This window comes from Sus scrofa, chromosome 12 (assembly GCF_000003025.6).
Source record: "Sus scrofa isolate TJ Tabasco breed Duroc chromosome 12, Sscrofa11.1, whole genome shotgun sequence".
Taxonomy (NCBI): domain Eukaryota; kingdom Metazoa; phylum Chordata; class Mammalia; order Artiodactyla; family Suidae; genus Sus; species Sus scrofa.
The window spans coordinates 44,068,737-44,085,769 of record NC_010454.4 but is presented as its reverse complement, the minus strand read 5'-3'; the positions used below and the strand labels follow the sequence as shown (position 1 = coordinate 44,085,769).

Below are 17,033 nucleotides of genomic sequence, written 5' to 3'. Positions count from 1 at the left end.
GAGGAGAGGGGTGGGCTTCTAGAAGCGGGGGGCTCTCCTCCCCCCCCAGGATGCTTGTTCCCCATGGGAAAGAACCCGCTATTGTCCACTAGACTCCGCCATGAAACTCAAGTCAGAAATGGAATACTTTAAAACAAACAAAAGGGAACATTCCAAAACCGGGGTCAGGAGGGGTCAGGTGGAGGATCTGACAGCAGCAGCCAAAGAGCTACAGGAGCCCCGGGTGATGCCTGGCTTCTGGGGGACCTGCAAGTGGGGAAGTCTCTCCCCACACAAGCAGGGCAGCGTGGGGGTAGAGGGGAGCTGGGGGAGCTGGGGGCTCAGCATCACCACCTCAGCCCTGCTCCAGGGCCATGGCTTCCCCAGACCTGCAGGCCCTCGTAACATCCCTTGTTGACGCAGCAGGCAGATGAGCAGGGTGGCGGCGGGGACACAGAGCAGGCGGGCAGCAGGTGAAGAGGAGGAGGACCTCCAACGGGAAGGAGAGGGTACCAGGCACCGTCCCAACAGGGGCACCTCAGAGATGGAAGTGGGAGCAGTGAGGAACTGCCCAGGATGAGAAGCCTGGGAAACTGGGGGCCGGCAATCCTGCGCAGAGGGTGCAGGGAGCAGCGTCTGGTTTGAAAGGCACCAGCTTTCCTGGGGGTAAAGGCACCAAGAGAAACAGACAGGGGCTCTCAGGCGTGCCCATGTCTGCAGCCGCCTTTGCTGCCCGCTGGTCCCCAACATCTATTTCTGATTCTCCCCTGTGCAAACACACCCTTCAAAGGAGCATCCCCAGACAAGTCTACTCTGCCTCCTCCACATTCGCAGGCTGAGAGCTCTGAGCGCAACCAGTAAGCCCCCGATCCCGCAGCCACGGCAGACTTGGCTCAGGGTCCCTGGCACTGCCTGGCCCCAGTGGTGGAGTCTGGTGGGCCCCCCGAGGGGCCAGAAGACAGATCACAGACCCCTCCACCAGAGGGGCAAGCATCCCAGCGTTCAGCACGCAGTCTGTCCTTTGAGGCTGTTTGTTGTGCTGTCTGTCCGGGTGGGGGATGAGCCAGGCTGCAGGACGTGAGCCCAGAGCTGGAGACCTGAAAAGCAGGCTGCTCGGCTGAGGACAGGGCCCCATTGTTCAGAGCTGCCTACAACGTCCAAGCAGGAGATCGCCATCTCTTGGGAGACCCTTGGAGGGAGGCAGCCCCTCTCTGCAGTCTTCCACCAACCCTGTAAACAACCCCTGCCCCACAGCAGCCACGGAGCCAGGACTTAAGCCAAGGAGGCCATCGCCAGGGCCACCAGGGCCGCCGAGGGCTGAGGGCATGAAGGGGCCAATGGGTATTCACGAGGCTGGGAAGGGAGGAGAGAAGCCCTTCCTCTGCCAAGGTCAAAGGCAGAATTCCAAGGAGCCCTTGAGGCATTTGAGACCAACATTCACTTTACAGAGGAGGAAACCGGGGCCCAGAGAGGGGAGGGCGCCTGCCTGGGTGACCCAGAACAAGAGCACGAGGACCAAGGCCCTGCCGGTGACACCAGAAGGTACCGAGGCCTGGCACAGCTTGCCGTTTTCCGGGTGGGCATTCCCCACCAGATGTAAAAGTTTCATTCCTGCCCAGTTTTCTGAGCTGCGCCAAGAGGAGGGCCAAGGGGACGACCTCCCTGAAGTCGGCCTTGAGAATCTCCTCCAAAGGTGCAGGTCTAAGGGGTGCTGTGCCACGTGCCCTCCTTGTGGCTCCAGAGCCCCGAGGAACCTGGAAGCAGTGGGGTTCTGGGCTCATGACCTCAGCCGGAGCCTGGCAAGACCCTGATGTCTTGGTGCCTCAGAAGATGGTGGCTGGGAAGAAATCCTGGGCTCCCGGTCCCTGCCCCCGCTCAACCCATGCCCACTTTGGGGACGTGCTTTTCTCCTTTTCACAAAGAAGAAGCAAATCCCACGTGACCAGCGACACCCAAACACCCAGGCTCTGCGCCCTGAGAGCCACCCAGGCTTGTGGCACATTGACTCTTGCTCAGCTTCCTCTTTTCACAACCAATCTAGTCATAAAATAACTCCTCATACGAGGGCCACCCGTGAAGTGGCATGGGCACAACTGCTTTGGAAAGTGAGGTCCGGAGAGATTACGTTACTCACCTAAGACCCAGCAAGTGAGCGCAGAAGCCTGGCTTGGACCCCGGCCCATGTAACTCCAATGCTAGCACGCGCCGGCCCTACGAGGCTGCCCCCCTTATCTGGTTGACCAGAAGCACTGGGAGGCAGGGCTGGGCCAGCCCTTACAACCCCAGTTTCTTAAGCTCCCAGCAGCAGGAGGAGGCTCAAAACAAGTGTATGCCCTGTTCAAACCAAAAGCATGAACGGGTCCAGAACCATTCACTAGAAGGATGGAGAAGATTTATTTCAGCAAGATTCCGACGGGCCCCCACCAGCCACTTAGCCCCGAGAAAGGCAGGGAATGCAGCGGAAGGCACGCTCTACCCCAGCGCGCCCGTGTCACCAGCCGTGCTTGGCTGACATTTAGCAAAGTGACGACCTGGCACCCAGTGAGACCACCCATTCCAGGCTCTCATGGAAAGGCCGCCCGATCCCAGACCCCAGTGCCTACCTCGCGACCCTCTAGCTCGGGCTGGTCCAGGCTTCGTGCTCGGCATAGCACCACAGGTGGAGTCCCTGTGCCCCTGGAGGCCTTGGCTGTCACCCAGCTCCACAGGCAATGCATGACGAGGCGTCCGAGCCCAGGGTCCCCGGTAGCCCTGGCCCCTGGTGCGGTGTCCCAGGGAAGGACGAGGTAGGGAGAGGAGTTTCTGTTTTCATGACTGTAGTGAACAGTCACTGCAGCCAAAAATAGTCTGTGCCTGGGAGCTGGGGAGTCAGCACATACCTCCCAGAGCAGGTGCTGGGTGTAAGACACTCGGGCTCCTGTGGGCCTCACTGCAGGGGGCCGGGCACCCCAGACACCTGAGAGACCAGGCCCCAGACAGAGAGATGGTCCCTGCCTCAGTGACTGCGCCCCCCGCCCGCTGCCAAGAGTCAGACCTGAGCCAACAAGGAGCACCATCTCCCTCCTCCCAGGGGATCATCTGGGAAACCCCCCCCCCAGGAACCCCCAACGGCCCCCAATTCTCCTGCAGCAGCTCTCAGAGATTTGGGGCTGGGTGGTTTAGGCACCCGCAGGAAGAGCTGCACCAACTACTCGTATCAAAACTCACAAGGCTGTTCACCCAAAACAGTGAACCTGGCTGTTGATGGGGGAAAAAAATGTAAAAAGTTACATGACTGGTGGGGTGGAGAGTGAGGGGACTTTATTTTCCTTTTTGAACTTTTCTATATTTTCAAATTTTCCTACAAGGAACATCTGAAATTAGATTTAGAACATGTTACTTTAAAATGGAATTTTAGGAGTTCCCTGGTGGTACAGTGGGTTAAGGATCTGGCATTGTCACTGCTTGGCTCTGGTTACTGCTGTGGGGAGGATTTGATCCACCAGGGACTTCCATATGCCACAGGTGCAGTCAAAGAAAAAAAGAAGAAAAAAAAAAAAAAGAAATTTTTAAAAAGTAAAGAAGCTCAGACATCACAGAGGGGACATACAACAAGGTCCTGTCCACGAGAATTCATTTATCTATTTATTTATTTTTGTCTTTTCTAGGGCCACACCTGTGGCATATGGAGGTTCTCAGGCTAGGGGTCTAATCGGAGCTGTAGCCACCAGCCTACAACACAGCTCTCGGCAACGCCAGATCCTTAATGCACTGAGCGAGGCCAGGGATCGAACCCAAAACCTCATGTTTCCTGGTCGGGTTTGTTAACCACTGAGCCACGACGGGAACTCCATGTCCATGAGAATTTAAAGGGTGTGTGTGTGTTTCATGACCCCAGCTTGGGAGCCAGACTTCGTGGAAATGAATCCTGGCTCCACCACTTACCATCTAGATGACCTGCAGTAAGTGACACTGTCCATTCCTCTATTGCTCTCCTACACCGAGGATAAAAGCATTGCCTCCTGCTACAGACTAAACATTTGTGTCCCCTGACAAAATTCATTTGCCGAAACCTAATCCCAATGTGATGGTATTAGAGGGTGGAGCCTTTGGGATGGAGCCCTCAGGACGGGATCAGTGCCCCCTCTAAAAGGATGCCAGCCAGCCGTGGGGTCCCTTCCACGGGGTGAAGACAAAAGATGGTGGTCTATGAACCAGGAAGTGGGTCCTCACCAGACACAGAATCTGCTGTGCCCTTGATCTTGGACTTCCCAGCAGAGGCGAGAAATAACTTTCTGCTGTTTAAAAGCCACCCGGTCCACTCTACAGTATTTTCGTTACAGCAGCCCAAATAAAATGGACTAAGACATCTCCCTAGAAGGTTACTGGGAGGAGCGAAAGGCATGTTCCATGTAAAGTTCATAGTTCAGGCCCAGACCCATTGGGAACACTCGCTAAAGAATTATAGCATAAATTCATGAAGGAACAGCATTTTAAAAAGAAAAAGAAATGAATATATATATATATATATATATATATATATATATACATGTATATATATGTATATGTATGGCTGATTCACTTTGCTGTACGCTTGAAACTAGCACAACATCGTAAGTCAGCTATACTCCAGTTAGATTTATCTGAAGAAGAAGAGGAAGAGAGGGAGAAGGAGAAGGAGAAAAAGAAAAGAAAGATCAAGCAACAAAGAAGGCTGCCTGGAGGGAAACAGAACAAAAATGTTGCCAGCATTTCCTCTTAGCATGAGGTGAACCATCAGTCAGGGGAGTCTTCTTTTCTTTAGTTTTGATACTCTCCACATTTTGAAAAGGAACATACCTGGAAATTACCGAAAATTAAGGAGAGAAGAAACACCCTAAAAAGCCAAGAAGCAATCATTTACTGCTGTGTAGGATGAGAGATGACTTATTTCCTTTGCTTTTCTATACTTTTAAAAATAAGTATTTATGACTTTCACAGTGAAGAAAATGAGAAATGTTAGTAACAAGAAAAACTGATGGACTGGCTCACCTATTATATTCCAGAAACACGATCTGTGCAGACCCCCTGCCAGATGCTTTAACACAGCATCTCGAAGCCTGAAGCCCTTCACCTCCTACACAGACAGAGGAGTTCTGCTCACTGTCAGGAAATGTGGGCCCAATGGTCACCCCGAGATCCACCCCCGGGAGAAAGTCAGATGACCCGTCCCCATGGAGAGCCCCTGGTGAGGGTAGGGAGTGGAGAGCTGCGGTAGCAACTGTGATTGTACCTAAGGGTGTGAAGGTGTCGTGCATGCTGCCACTTCCTCAGCAGGCTGTCTTTCCTCCAGGCACCCATTTCCCAAGTGCAGGTGGCCTGACTCTTCAGGCCCAGCCCCAGTCTGCCAAAGGGCTGAGCCCATGACTGAGTCTGGGCCGCCTGGAGTTCTCTGTTTGGTTAGCTCTGTGATTGGTTCTGATGTGAGCACATGACTAAAGCCAAGCCAATCAGAGACTTCCCTGGGATTGTTCTGCTACAGTCTAGGGTAAGAAACTCTCAATAGGAAACACCACCATGCTGAAATAAAGTGAGGCATAGCTGCTTGTGCCCTGCATGCCTCCCATGTGGAGTGGACTGTCCGAGAAGTGTGCCCTAACAGTACCATCCGAGCCCCTGCATCCAGACCTTCCTGGACTTGTATCACCACAGCTGATAAGACCCTCTGTTTTGTTTAAGCCAGCTTCTATTGGAACTTGCTATGGAAAGGTTCTAAGAATCTTTTACTTAGTAAGCAGTTACAACATGCCCTGGTACCACGTCATCCTCTGCCTACGTATTCATCCATCCATCCATCCCACATCCATCCAATCAACAGACAGCTACTGAAGCGCAAGCGTGGGCCAGGCACCTTACTCACCTTACACCTTAGAGCACATAGGATATAGCAGCAAACCAAATATATAGTCTCTTTCCTTAGGGAGCTTACATTCTATCAGGAAACAATAAAAAACAAATTCAAAAGTAACTAAAATACATAACAGATTTGTGAATAAGTGCTAAAAGGAAACAGCATACTGAGATAAAGTGGTGGGTATGGGGGGCATCTAATTTTAGATGGGGCAGCTTCTCTGAAGAGCTGATTTCTAAGCTCCTGTCAGAGGATGAGAAGGTGCTAGCCGTGAGAGTACAGAAATTTCCAGGCAGAGGAAACAGAACACACAAAGGCCCTGGGCTATGACAGGAAGCAACCGGACCTGTTCTAACATGAGGGGAAGAGTGAGGAGGGGCAGGAGGCGACATGGAAAGAGGCAGATGCCAAATACCTCGGGGCCTTGAAGGCAGTGGCGAGGGGCTTGGATTTTATGCTGAGTGCAAACAAGGCACCAATGAAGGGCTGTATTCAGAAAAGTGAGGTAGTCGGACTGGGGTTTTAAGATGCACCACTCTTGGCTCAGGAACAAGGAAATGAAGAGGAGGGCAAGAGTGATACAAAGAGCAACGTAGGTGCTACTGCACAAGTCCATGCAGGAGCCAGGACTAGGCAGGTGGCAGTGATGAAAAAGAGCCATAGCTGGATTGGGGATAAATATTTGGAAATAGAGCTAGTGGGATTCACTCGTCAGCTGAAGCTTGAGGTGGAGGAAGCAGAAGGAATCAGAAATCAGTATGGAGGCAGCCCTGGGCCGCTGGGGCTAACAGTCGGCCCGGATCCCTGCACGCAGCTGGGTGCAGGTGGGTGCTGCATTCTGAGGTGGCTCCCGGCCTCGAAAGAGCCAGGCTGTCAGGATGGCGGGGCCTCTGGCTCCCAGAGGGAAAGGGTGGGGACGGGAAGAGAGGTGGGGAGGAGAGGCTAGGAGCCAGGGCGGCAAGATCCATGTCGATTAAAGCGGAACCCAGGAGCCAAATACACGTTGGCTTTTCTGGTTTAATCTCACACAGCCTCCCGCTCCATATGGTCCACATGCGGGGCCCATGACAGCCACCCCAGCCAACGAGAAACCAAGATGGTGGCAGAGGCCAGGCAGCTCTCCTCCCCATGCCCGAGGGAGGCCTGACTTTAAACATGGGAATGCATGGACAGAGGAAAGGGGAGAGAAGCCTGCCCCGTTGGGGGCACCACGAAAACCTCTTACCGGCGCCGCCTGCATCTTCAGTTCAAAACACACCACCAGCAAGAGCTTATTCGGGGAGCCTGTGGCCCGTGGCTGCGGCCCTGGAATCCAGCCTCTGCATCACCCACTCTCCCTGCCAGCGCCGATCCCAGCCAGCGCTTCCACTTCCTTTCGCAACTTCCAATGGGGAAATCGCTGAAGAAGAAAAACGGCTCCCTGCCAGCAGGCTCTGAAATCATTTCCCCAGCTGCAGCCAGAACGTGAAGCTGTGATTTTTTAGTTTTCAGCCTGCAGATGGGGCTGGGGGTGGTGTGTGTGGGGGGGGGTTGGGGGACGGTCACCGTGTGTGCCTCTAGCTGCCCCGGGAAGGGGCCCTGCCTCTAAACTCCCCTGCTCACTCCCTCCTCCCTAAGGCCCCCAACCCTCCAGGCCGTGCTCCAGGTCAGAGCCCTGTCTCATCCTCCAGCCATCCCCCCATGAGTCCAGCTGTCTCACTGGGAGGAGTTTTTCTTTCCTTCAAACAATCCTAGTGTTCCCTTTCTTTCTTTCTTTTTTTTTTTTCTCAGAGCCACATATGGGGCACATGGAGGTTCCCAGGCTTGAGGTGGAATCAGAGCTGCAGCTGCCGGCCTACACCACAGCAACCAGGGATCCAAGCCATGTCTGTGACCTACACCACAGCTCACAGCAACGCCAGATCCTTAATTCACTGAGTGAGGCCAGGGATGGAACCCACGTCCTCATGGATCTTAGTTGGGTTCTTAACTTGCTGGGCCACAGCGGGAACTCCCTGTTTTCTTTCTCTATCTCAGGCACCCACACTTCAGTGATCTCCCAAATAAACCCCCAAGCCCTCCACTCTTCTCGTGGAGATTCCACGAACCAGCCCTGTTTCCTCACCAATCTCCTCCCAGACCAGGTGCTTTGCAAACGCTTCCCACAAGGATGGCGCCAGCTCTCTCAGACCCCAGGGTCTTTGCAGTTACTGTGCCTCCATTTGGCGAGCCCTTCCCCTTCTCGCCAAGCTAGCTCCCGGCTCTCAGGGAAGCCCTCCCTGGTGCTGGTCCTTTCCTGACCCCGGGGTGAGTTTGCCCGCTCGCTCCCAGAGACCCCAGGCTGGTTTCTGTCCAGACACTGGCACCAGCTCTAGACTGTGCCTCACTCCCTAGCCTGAGTGCTCCTGGCAGGCACTGGGGAGAGGGTCTTTAGCAGCCTGGCTCTCGGCACACGGCCCGCCAGCGAGGGCTCCAGACCTGTGCTGCCCAACCACCGCCAGAGCCAAATGGCTATTTAAATAAAAATGCAATATGATAGAATGAAATTTAAATGTTGGTTTCTCAGTTGCGCTATACATATGTCAAATGCCACATGGCCACTTGCGGCTGGTGGCTGCCACGGTGCACAGGGCGGAACAGAATGTTTGTAGCATCACAGAAGGTTCTACTGGACAAGCACTGTGCTCGGCAAAGGTCTGGTGTTGGGTGAGTGTATGAAGGCGTCTCTGGAGCTGCCCATCTCCAACATCCATGCAGGAGGGGAGGAGCAATCAGCGGCCGCACAGGTCAGAAGTGCCCACAGCAGGGGCTCTGGAGGTGCAGAGGGCTGAGATGGGACCCTGGTGGGAGGAGAAGGAAGGCAGAGTCCTCTTGTCTACATCAGAAGCCTGGAAGTGCCACACCACCCCACCGCCACTTCCATCTCCGTCCCCTCTCGTCATCCAGCAGAAAGGCACTGTTTCCTGGAAGCCGTGTGACCCCAAACTGGTGACCACAATCCAAGGACAAAAGCCGAGATAATATTCACATCGCTCTTGAGGGATGGAGGCTGGAGAGGTGATATGGGAAAGGAAGGAGGAAGTTATACACGGACACACGGCAACACAGGCCTAGGATGCAGGCATTTTCCTGGGGGACAAGTCAGGGCCCTGGTCACAAAGCCATGAAGGGTCAAGAGCAGCCGAGAAGAGACAAGTCCCATCACACAAAGACCAGTCCCAGAGGCCCCGGGGAATGGCCTGGGGGCAACTTGTCTTGGGGGACCTACTGCACCAGTGTACTCACAGCTCAGCACAAAGACGTTGCTTGACTTCAAGGATTTGGACCCCTTTACCAAGAAACCAAATGAAAAAAGAACAGGTAGAGAGACCCTTCTTCAAAGCCTGACTCCCCCCCACCCTCGTCTCCATCCCACGGTGACTTTTGTTCATTCCTCAGTCACTTCACACGAGCAAATATCTGCCAGGGCTTCCCACACGCCAGGCGCCCTGCTGCCCAGCATGTGGCTTCTGCTGGGCATGAGCTGATGCCCTCTATGTGGGCCTCTGTGTGTGCAGGTGGGCACCCCTCCAATACAGTCATTCTTAAGATATCATGGAGAAATCCAGCTCTTATCCAATCCTTCCTATTCTACGGCTACAGAAGAATGGGGTGGGTTTGCAGGGACTAACGCAGAGATGAGATTCGAACTAAAAGCCTGTAGAATGGTATATAGTCTATGATCCCATTTTAGCATCTAAAAGTGTGTGGGGGTTCCCCAGTGGTTAAGGAATCCGACTAGGAACCATGAGGTTGTGGGTTCTATCCCTGGCCTTGCTCAGTGGGTTAAGGATCCAGCGTTGCCGTGAGCTGTGGTGTAGGTTGCAGATGCCGCTCGGATTCTGTGTTGCTGTGGCTCTGGGGTAGGCTGGTGGCTACAACTTCGATTTGACCCCTAGCCTGGGAACCTCCATGTGCCACAGGTGCGGCCCTAGAAAAGGCAAAAAATAAAAATAAAAAATAAAATAAAAAGGGGGGAGGAACAAATTTGTATGTGAATTAAACACAGTGTGGTACCCTGGACTGGAACCTAGAAGAGGGCATTAATGGAGAAACCGGGGAAATCCACATAGAGTCTAGAGCTCAGTCAGGAGTCACGGACCATTGCTGTGTTGGTAGTTTTCACCGACGTACCCTGGTAACGTGTGATGCTCACGATGGGGAAGCTGGGGAGGGGTACGTGCGGGAACTCCGCACACTCTCTCTGCAACTTTTCTGTCAACAGAAAACTATTCCAAAATAGAACATTTATTTGAGAAAATCAACAATGGTTTCGATGACATTCAGAAGTCAACCGATTCTGTCTTGGAGATCAACTCTGCAAAGGCGGGGGCCTTCGCCGTATTTAGAACTAGCACCTATTCCAGAACCACTTCTGGTTGGAAGCACACGGGACGCATCAGGACCTAAGTGAGCAGAGTCCACACGATGGGTGGGGTTAGGACACAGAACAAAACAGACCAACACCCCGGGGCTGGCCTTGAAGCCTGGCGGGGAGCTGCTCTCACTCTGCCGGTTACCCACCGCCCCAGCCCCATCGCAGGGAGCAGAGCGAAGGCAGGCCCTCCCTGTCAGCAGGGGCTGGAGTTTCTAAAGGAATCAGCTTTCTTTTCAACCTTCAGAGTACTTAGGCCTAGGGCCCAAGAACTGACTGAGGTTTGGGGGAAGAAAAAACCACTGTTGAGAAGAAGGGTCTGGGAGCCTGGGGGGAGACCGAGCGACCCCCGCCAGCAGTTCCTTGTGGTTCTGAAAATCCAGGCCACCCGGCCCGCCCTCCTCCTGCTCCCCACCCGCTCCGGCCTCATTTCCTCCACCCTATTAGTGACACTTGGCAAGGATGCTGGCGTGTAACCCTTGGGGCCAGCAGGGGGTGGGAGGCAGACACTGGGCCCAGCTCCAGTTGGTCCTAGGTGCTGCTCTCTCTCTTAGGCCCTCAGCTGCCTCATGATTAGAAAAGTGCCCCTAGTCAGGCCCTGTTCCCAGCCCTCCATCCACACCCCCGATGGCTACGTAGAGCTGCCCAGTGTGCGAGCCTCTAACGGCCTCCGCTGGGTCTGACTCTCCATCAGGAATAATGGCAGCTGAGGATGAGAGGTGAGGAAACTGCCTTAATCTTCCCTCCTCCAGCCCAGCAAACACCAGGGTGCCTCTAAGCGCCTGACCTTCACAGCTGTCCCAGTGAGTCCACAGTACATAGGTTACTCTCCCATTTGGCAGAGTAGGAAACTGAGGCTTAGGGAGGTGAAAGGGTTTGGCCAGGTTCCAAGAGCAAGGACCCAGGCATTTCTGAGAGGGATGAGACCAAGAGCCAGGACCATGCAATGCATGCAGTGCACTTAGCAGCACACCCCAGATGTGCTCTCGACAGGTCAGCTTCGAGGCAAAATGAGCAGGAGACCCTCGGGGCCCCAGGAGCCCGCCTTGGTCCTGGTGCAGCCCAGTAAGCAGACTACAGAGGCCTCCCAGGAAGAGGCTGGTCAGGCATCTAGAACCCCTTCAGAAATGAAGGGGGCTAATATGTCAGATGGGCTCCCTGGGGGCACTGGCCCGTCCCAGCCTCCCCAGAAAAGGCCCCCTCCCCTGGGAATACCAACTCTCCCAGGGGTCCTGCCAGGGGCTGACTCATGGGCAGCTGGGCATAGTTGGGAAGGTGGGGCTTTGGGGCTATGGTCCCAACAGCGGCATCTCTTACAAGACCAGACCTTGGAGTAACCTGTGTCGCCACCCACTCAGGACTTGGCTCCCGGGCACACGCCATGTCCTGATGAGATCCACCCTTCCTCCTTCCTCTCAAACAAGCAGTCATCACATCAGGCCCAACACTCAACGGGGATTCTGTGGCCAACAACCCACAGCAGGCAGGTCCCTGTCCCATGGAGTTTGTATTCCAGGGGGGAGAGGGGCGACAGACCACAGAAAACAAATGCATAAACTCCAGAAAGTGGTCGGTGTCCTCTGAGAAAAATCAGCCAAGATGCATTGGTAGAGAAAGAAAAACAAGGATGATCTTTCAATCTATCATCAGGAAGACTGCCTGGAGGAGGTAACAATAGACCTGCCACGAAAATGATGTCCATGGGATGAGCCCAGGAAAGAGCTCTCCAGGGAGCGGAAGCGCAGGTGCAAAGGTCAGACCAGAGGGAGTAAAGGGGAGGGTGAGCGAGATGAGGTCAGAGAGAGTGGAGCAGAGGTCAAAGTGTGTGAAGCATCTGGTATTTTTTCCAGGAAGACCTAGGAAGCACTGGAAAAATGAGGTGATCCAGTTTCTGTTTCTTCGGTGGGCTCCCTGGCTGCTGTGCAGAGCATGGAATGAAGAGAGTGAATAATAAACAGAGCGATAGTTTTGGGGCTGCTGCAGGAGTCTGGGCAAGAGAGCACGGTGGCCTGGACCATGGTGCTGGGGGAGGGGGACCCGGGAGAGGTGGACGGGTCTGCAGTAGGTCCTGGACCAGCGCCCACTGGGCTCCCCAAGGGACTGCACCTGTGAGCAGGGGCAAGGCGGGAAACAGGGACATTCTTAGGTTTGTGTGGATAAAGCTACCTTTTACAGAGATGGGAGGATGGGGTGGAAAAGGAAGCATGTGTGGGAGACCCCTGTCCCGGCTGCCACCAGAGGGCTCCCCAGAGGCCAAAAGGCCTCTGCAGCCAGCCTCCGTGGCTCCTCTCCCAAAGACGGACACAGGAAGGGCTGCATAGCCTGGATGAGCATGGGGCTATGCGCTTCTTGTCCCTGGAGAGCAGAGAGAAATCCCTCCAGGAGCAAAACCATCTGTCAAAGATGTCTTAGGCCCAAGAAAGGAAGTTAGAAGGCACAGTTTGAGGCCCAGCAGGCTGGGGTCTGAACCTTAGGTCTGCCCCTGTTACCAGCTCTGGGACCCTCAGAGAGGCCCTCAGCCACTCTGAACCCGGTGGTCCTTGTCTGTCAGGTAGGGATGATGCTGATGAGATGCTGGGCAAGTCGCTGCCCTTGCGGGGCCCCAGCAACTTCAACTTAAGCTACAGACATGAGTGTGAAGAGAGGCTGCTCTGGCCCGAGGCCTTAGGGAGGGGCAGGGTGAAGGCTGGGGTTGGCCTGGGGGGCTGGAGGGACCATTCAGTTCTTCAGGGTCTCCAAGTCCATGGTTTTAAATCTGGCGAGATGGATGAACCATTGCATGTTTGGGTTTCCTTTCTGTCGGGCAGAAAACCGTCAGGCAGTGAGGGTGGGGCAGGGAGATGGAAGGAGCGATGGAGAGAGATACAGGTCATATGTATGTATGAGGTGCGCCTGCGCCTGCGACTGTTAATAACACGCCCAAGGTCCCTCCAGCTCACAAAGCAGCTGCCCTCAACCTTCACGTGGGCCAACTCTTTTCCTCCAGCTTCTTTTTTTTTTTTTTGTCTTTTTGCTATTTCTTTGGGCCGCTCCCGCGGCATATGGAGGTTCCCAGGCTAGGGGTCCAATCGGAGCTGTAGCCACTGGCCTACACCAGAGCCACAGCAATGTGGGATCCGAGCCGCGTCTGCAACCTACACCACAGCTCACGGCAACGCCGGATCGTTAACCCATTGAGCAAGGGCAGGGACTGAACCCGCAACCTCATGGTTCCTAGTTGGATTCGTTAACCCTTGCGCCACGACGGGAACTCCATTTTCTGCCAGCTTCTTAAAAGCTGTCATATGCCACAAATACGAGAGCCCCTGGGTCAGGGCCACGGCCAGGAGCATGCAGGGTGCTGAGAGCTCCCCGGGGTGTCCCCTCACTGACTCCCATCTTCTCTCCCCCTCCCCCCATGACAGGAACCTTTTATGTTCATGTCATCTCCTGTCCAGGAATCTCTCCTAGGGGAAAATTCTTAAATATACTATAGTTAAGGTATATAGTATATGAAGATATATATATATACTATATGTAGTATATAGTACATATCATATGTATACTATATTTAAGTATTTTATACATTATATGTAACACATATATAACGTTATATAATATGTAAAATATACATGTATAATATATAACACATTATAATGTTATATAACATGTAACGTAATATTTAAAATTCTTAATATATAGATTACATATTATGTGTTATATATAATAGTGAACAACTGGAATTAACCTCTGCCTGGTAAACTACATCACATATACTCAAATATTAAAAAAAAAAGAGGGGGTTACTAAGTGGGGAACCATGGTGGTTTGCATCTCAAATGATAAGAGCAAAATATAAAATTGTTCCTTCAGGATAGTTTTTTTTTTTTTTTTTCTTTTAGGGCCACACCTGAGGCATATGGAGGTTCCCAGGCTAGGGGTCAAATTGGAGCTGTAGCCACCGGCCTACACCACAGCCACAGCCACGCGGGATCCGAGCTGCATCTGCGACCTACACCACAGCTCATGGCAATGCCGGATCCTTAACCCACTGAGCAAGGCCAGGGATCGAACCTGCAACCTCATGGTTCCTAGTCAGATTCATTTCCGCTGAGCCACGACGGGAACTCCTCTTCAGGATAGTTTAAACTAGTGCTGCCCAACAGAAATACAATGCAAGCCACACGCTTAAATTTTCATTTTTGAGTAGCCACATTTTAAAAAGTAAATATACATAAAATTAATTTTAATCACATTTTATTTACCTTAATATATCCAAACTAGTGTCATCATCTAACAGATTAAATATTAAAAGCGATTAATATTTTCTTTTTTCTGTATCTGGTCTTCAGAATTCAGCACATCTTTGAATTTACATCTTTGAAATCATAACACATCTCAATGGGGACTTGCCACATTCCAAATATGTAATATTGGCCAGATGGCAAAGGTCTAACCCTTTAGGGACTTTTTAAAAAACTTAAGTATTAGGGTTAAAAAAAGAGAGAGAGACTAGAAGGAAATATCAAAATCTTACTGATCACAGATTTTCTGAGTGGTGGGAATATGCATGTGATTTTTCCCCCTCATTTTTCTGTTTTCCAAAGCATCTTTATAAATGAATTCATATTACTTTTAAAACAATAATAAGTGTTGATTTTTTAAATTTTAGAATAGAAATAAGAGATTTAAAAGACCTGGCTGGGTGTACGACCGCACCTTCCAAGCACTGTTTTATTGATGCCCCATGAGATATGTTCTGACCCCTGACCCCTGGCCCCTGACCCCCGCCACTCTCCGTGAATACGGCTGGATTAGTTGGTTAGCAGATAGGTGGGTGGGTAGACTGGATGGGTGGGAAGAGGGAGCAAAGGAGGGAAGACAGTACGTTATTGCGGTCGCAGGAGAAAGCTACACACAGACCCTTGCTTCCAAATTCCAAAGCTATCATCACTATGTGTACGATTTTAAAAAGTTATTTGACCGTCCTATCCTTTAATGTTGTCATGTATAAAATGGCCATCATGATAGCAACGCCTTCACAGAGTTTTGTGAGAATTAAGTGAGATTATCTACACAGAATGTTTAACTCAGGGTCTGCGGCACAGCCAACATTTCCAGAAGTGCGAACCTGTGCATGGTGTGGTCCGGCTGTCCGGCTCAGAAGGCGATGGGGCCCAGGACACATGCGGAGCCACATTTACCCTGGGTCCCTCCTGCTGCCACCACCTACGCCCCCGCCTCCACGTCCCCTTCCCCGCTGTTGTAGCCACGGGGGGAGCTAGTTCTCAGGTTTGGGTGTGGTTCCCTCGCATGACCCCCCAAGCCCCAGCCCCCACGGCCCGGCCCACATACCTGCACTGCCTCCGGCCTCACGTTGAAGGTGTACAGCCAGTCGCTGAAGCGAGGGTAGCTGTTGAGCTCGGAGGGCCTCTCCCCGGGGGCCACGCTCAGCTTGCACTGCCGCTGCTTGCAAATGTACCGGACCAGCTTCGCCTGCGGGGGGGGTGCCCAGGAGAGAAAAGCGGGGTTCACTGGGGGCACGTGCCTGTGGCAGCCCCAAGCACGACATGGGGAGCTCTGGCAAACACGAGCCCGTGATAAGGACAGGGGCCTGCCAGCTGCCCCTCTGCTGCCCTTCAAACAGAGTGACGCAGGAGACCGAGGGGGGCGGGGGGAGGGGAGGAGGGTCTGGGAGAGCCTGTGGGGAAACCTAGAGACCCAGCCGTCACCCCTACCCCACCCAAGGCGTCACCCTCAGGACCACCATCCTCAGCGGGCGATGGTCAAGACTGCGCAGAACAGAGAACAGGGCTAAACAGAGACTGGCTTCCTGCTAGGGGAGGGGAGGGCTCAGCGGAGTCGGTAAGTGATGACACGATGATCCGGGGAAGACGTGGGGGTTTGGGGAGGATGAGCCACCTTCCACTTAGGACGCTTCTGGCCCAGAATCAGATGGCCTGGGTTGGGATCTGGGGGCTCAGACACACTCTAGCCCTGTGACCTTGGACAAGTGACTTAATATTGCACCCCCAGAAAAGTCTCAGTTTCCTCCTCCAGAAAATGGGGGTGACCATAGAACATCCCTCTCAGGGAGGCCAGGAAGCAATGAAGCACTCGGTATGTGCCCGGCGCACAGCGCACGCAGAGTGCCGGCCAGGCCTGCGGGCTCTGGCATTATTGGCAAAGGCCCCTGACTTGCGTTCATCAAGAAGATTTCCAGACCCACTCGCTGAAATGTATGCACAGTTCAGACTTGTGTGTCTGTGCATTTTCTGAAGGCCGTCCACAGCTTTCAAGAGGCTAAAACTTCAAATAAAAGAAATGTAAATGAGGTCAGATCCGTATTCTCTTTGACACACGCTGGACCCTGACTGACCAGGTGCCCACACTGTGCTGAAGAATGCGGAGGGCCAGACGGCAGGCCTGGCGCGGCCGGGGCTGATTAAGAAGGGGGAGTGGGGAGTTCCCGTCGTGGCTCAGGGGTAACAAACCTGACTAGTATCCATGAGGATGCGGGTTCGATCCCTGGCCTCACTCAGTGAGTTAAGGATCTGGTGTTGCCGTGAGCTGTGGTGCAGGCTGGGAGCTGCAGCTCTGATTGGACCCCTAGCCTCAACTTCCATATGCCATGGGTGTGGCCCTAAAAAGACAAAAAAGAAGAAGAAGAAGAAGAAGAAGTGGGAGTGGATTCCAACAGATGGAAATGAGCACACAACCCAAAGAGGACCAAGGAGCCACTGGCTCGGCTGATACCCAGCGAGTCAGGGACCCCATGAGAGCTGCTGGGATGGTGACTTTGAAGCTGCTCCC

The 17,033-nt window shown here is 53.2% G+C and overlaps 1 protein-coding gene across 18 annotated transcripts in view; it reads right to left on the bottom strand.

The window, feature by feature from the left end:
* The window catches only part of KSR1 (kinase suppressor of ras 1), a 208,612-nt gene that overhangs the window by 50,064 nt on the left and 141,515 nt on the right, over positions 1 to 17,033 (bottom strand). For 9 of the 18 annotated variants that reach the window (XM_021067472.1, XM_005669083.3, XM_021067467.1 and 6 more), the window contains exon 2: positions 15,576 to 15,716. Coding sequence is in view for 13 of the 18 variants with exons in the window: in XM_005669083.3 (XP_005669140.1) it covers positions 15,576 to 15,716 (141 nt within the window). In the remaining 5 variants the exon portion in view is untranslated. Of the gene's footprint in view, positions 1 to 2,582; positions 3,033 to 7,073; positions 13,285 to 15,575; positions 15,717 to 17,033 lie in introns of those variants that run through there. The other 9 variants (XM_013981178.2, XM_013981176.2, XM_013981180.2 and 6 more) reach the window with 5 other exon arrangements.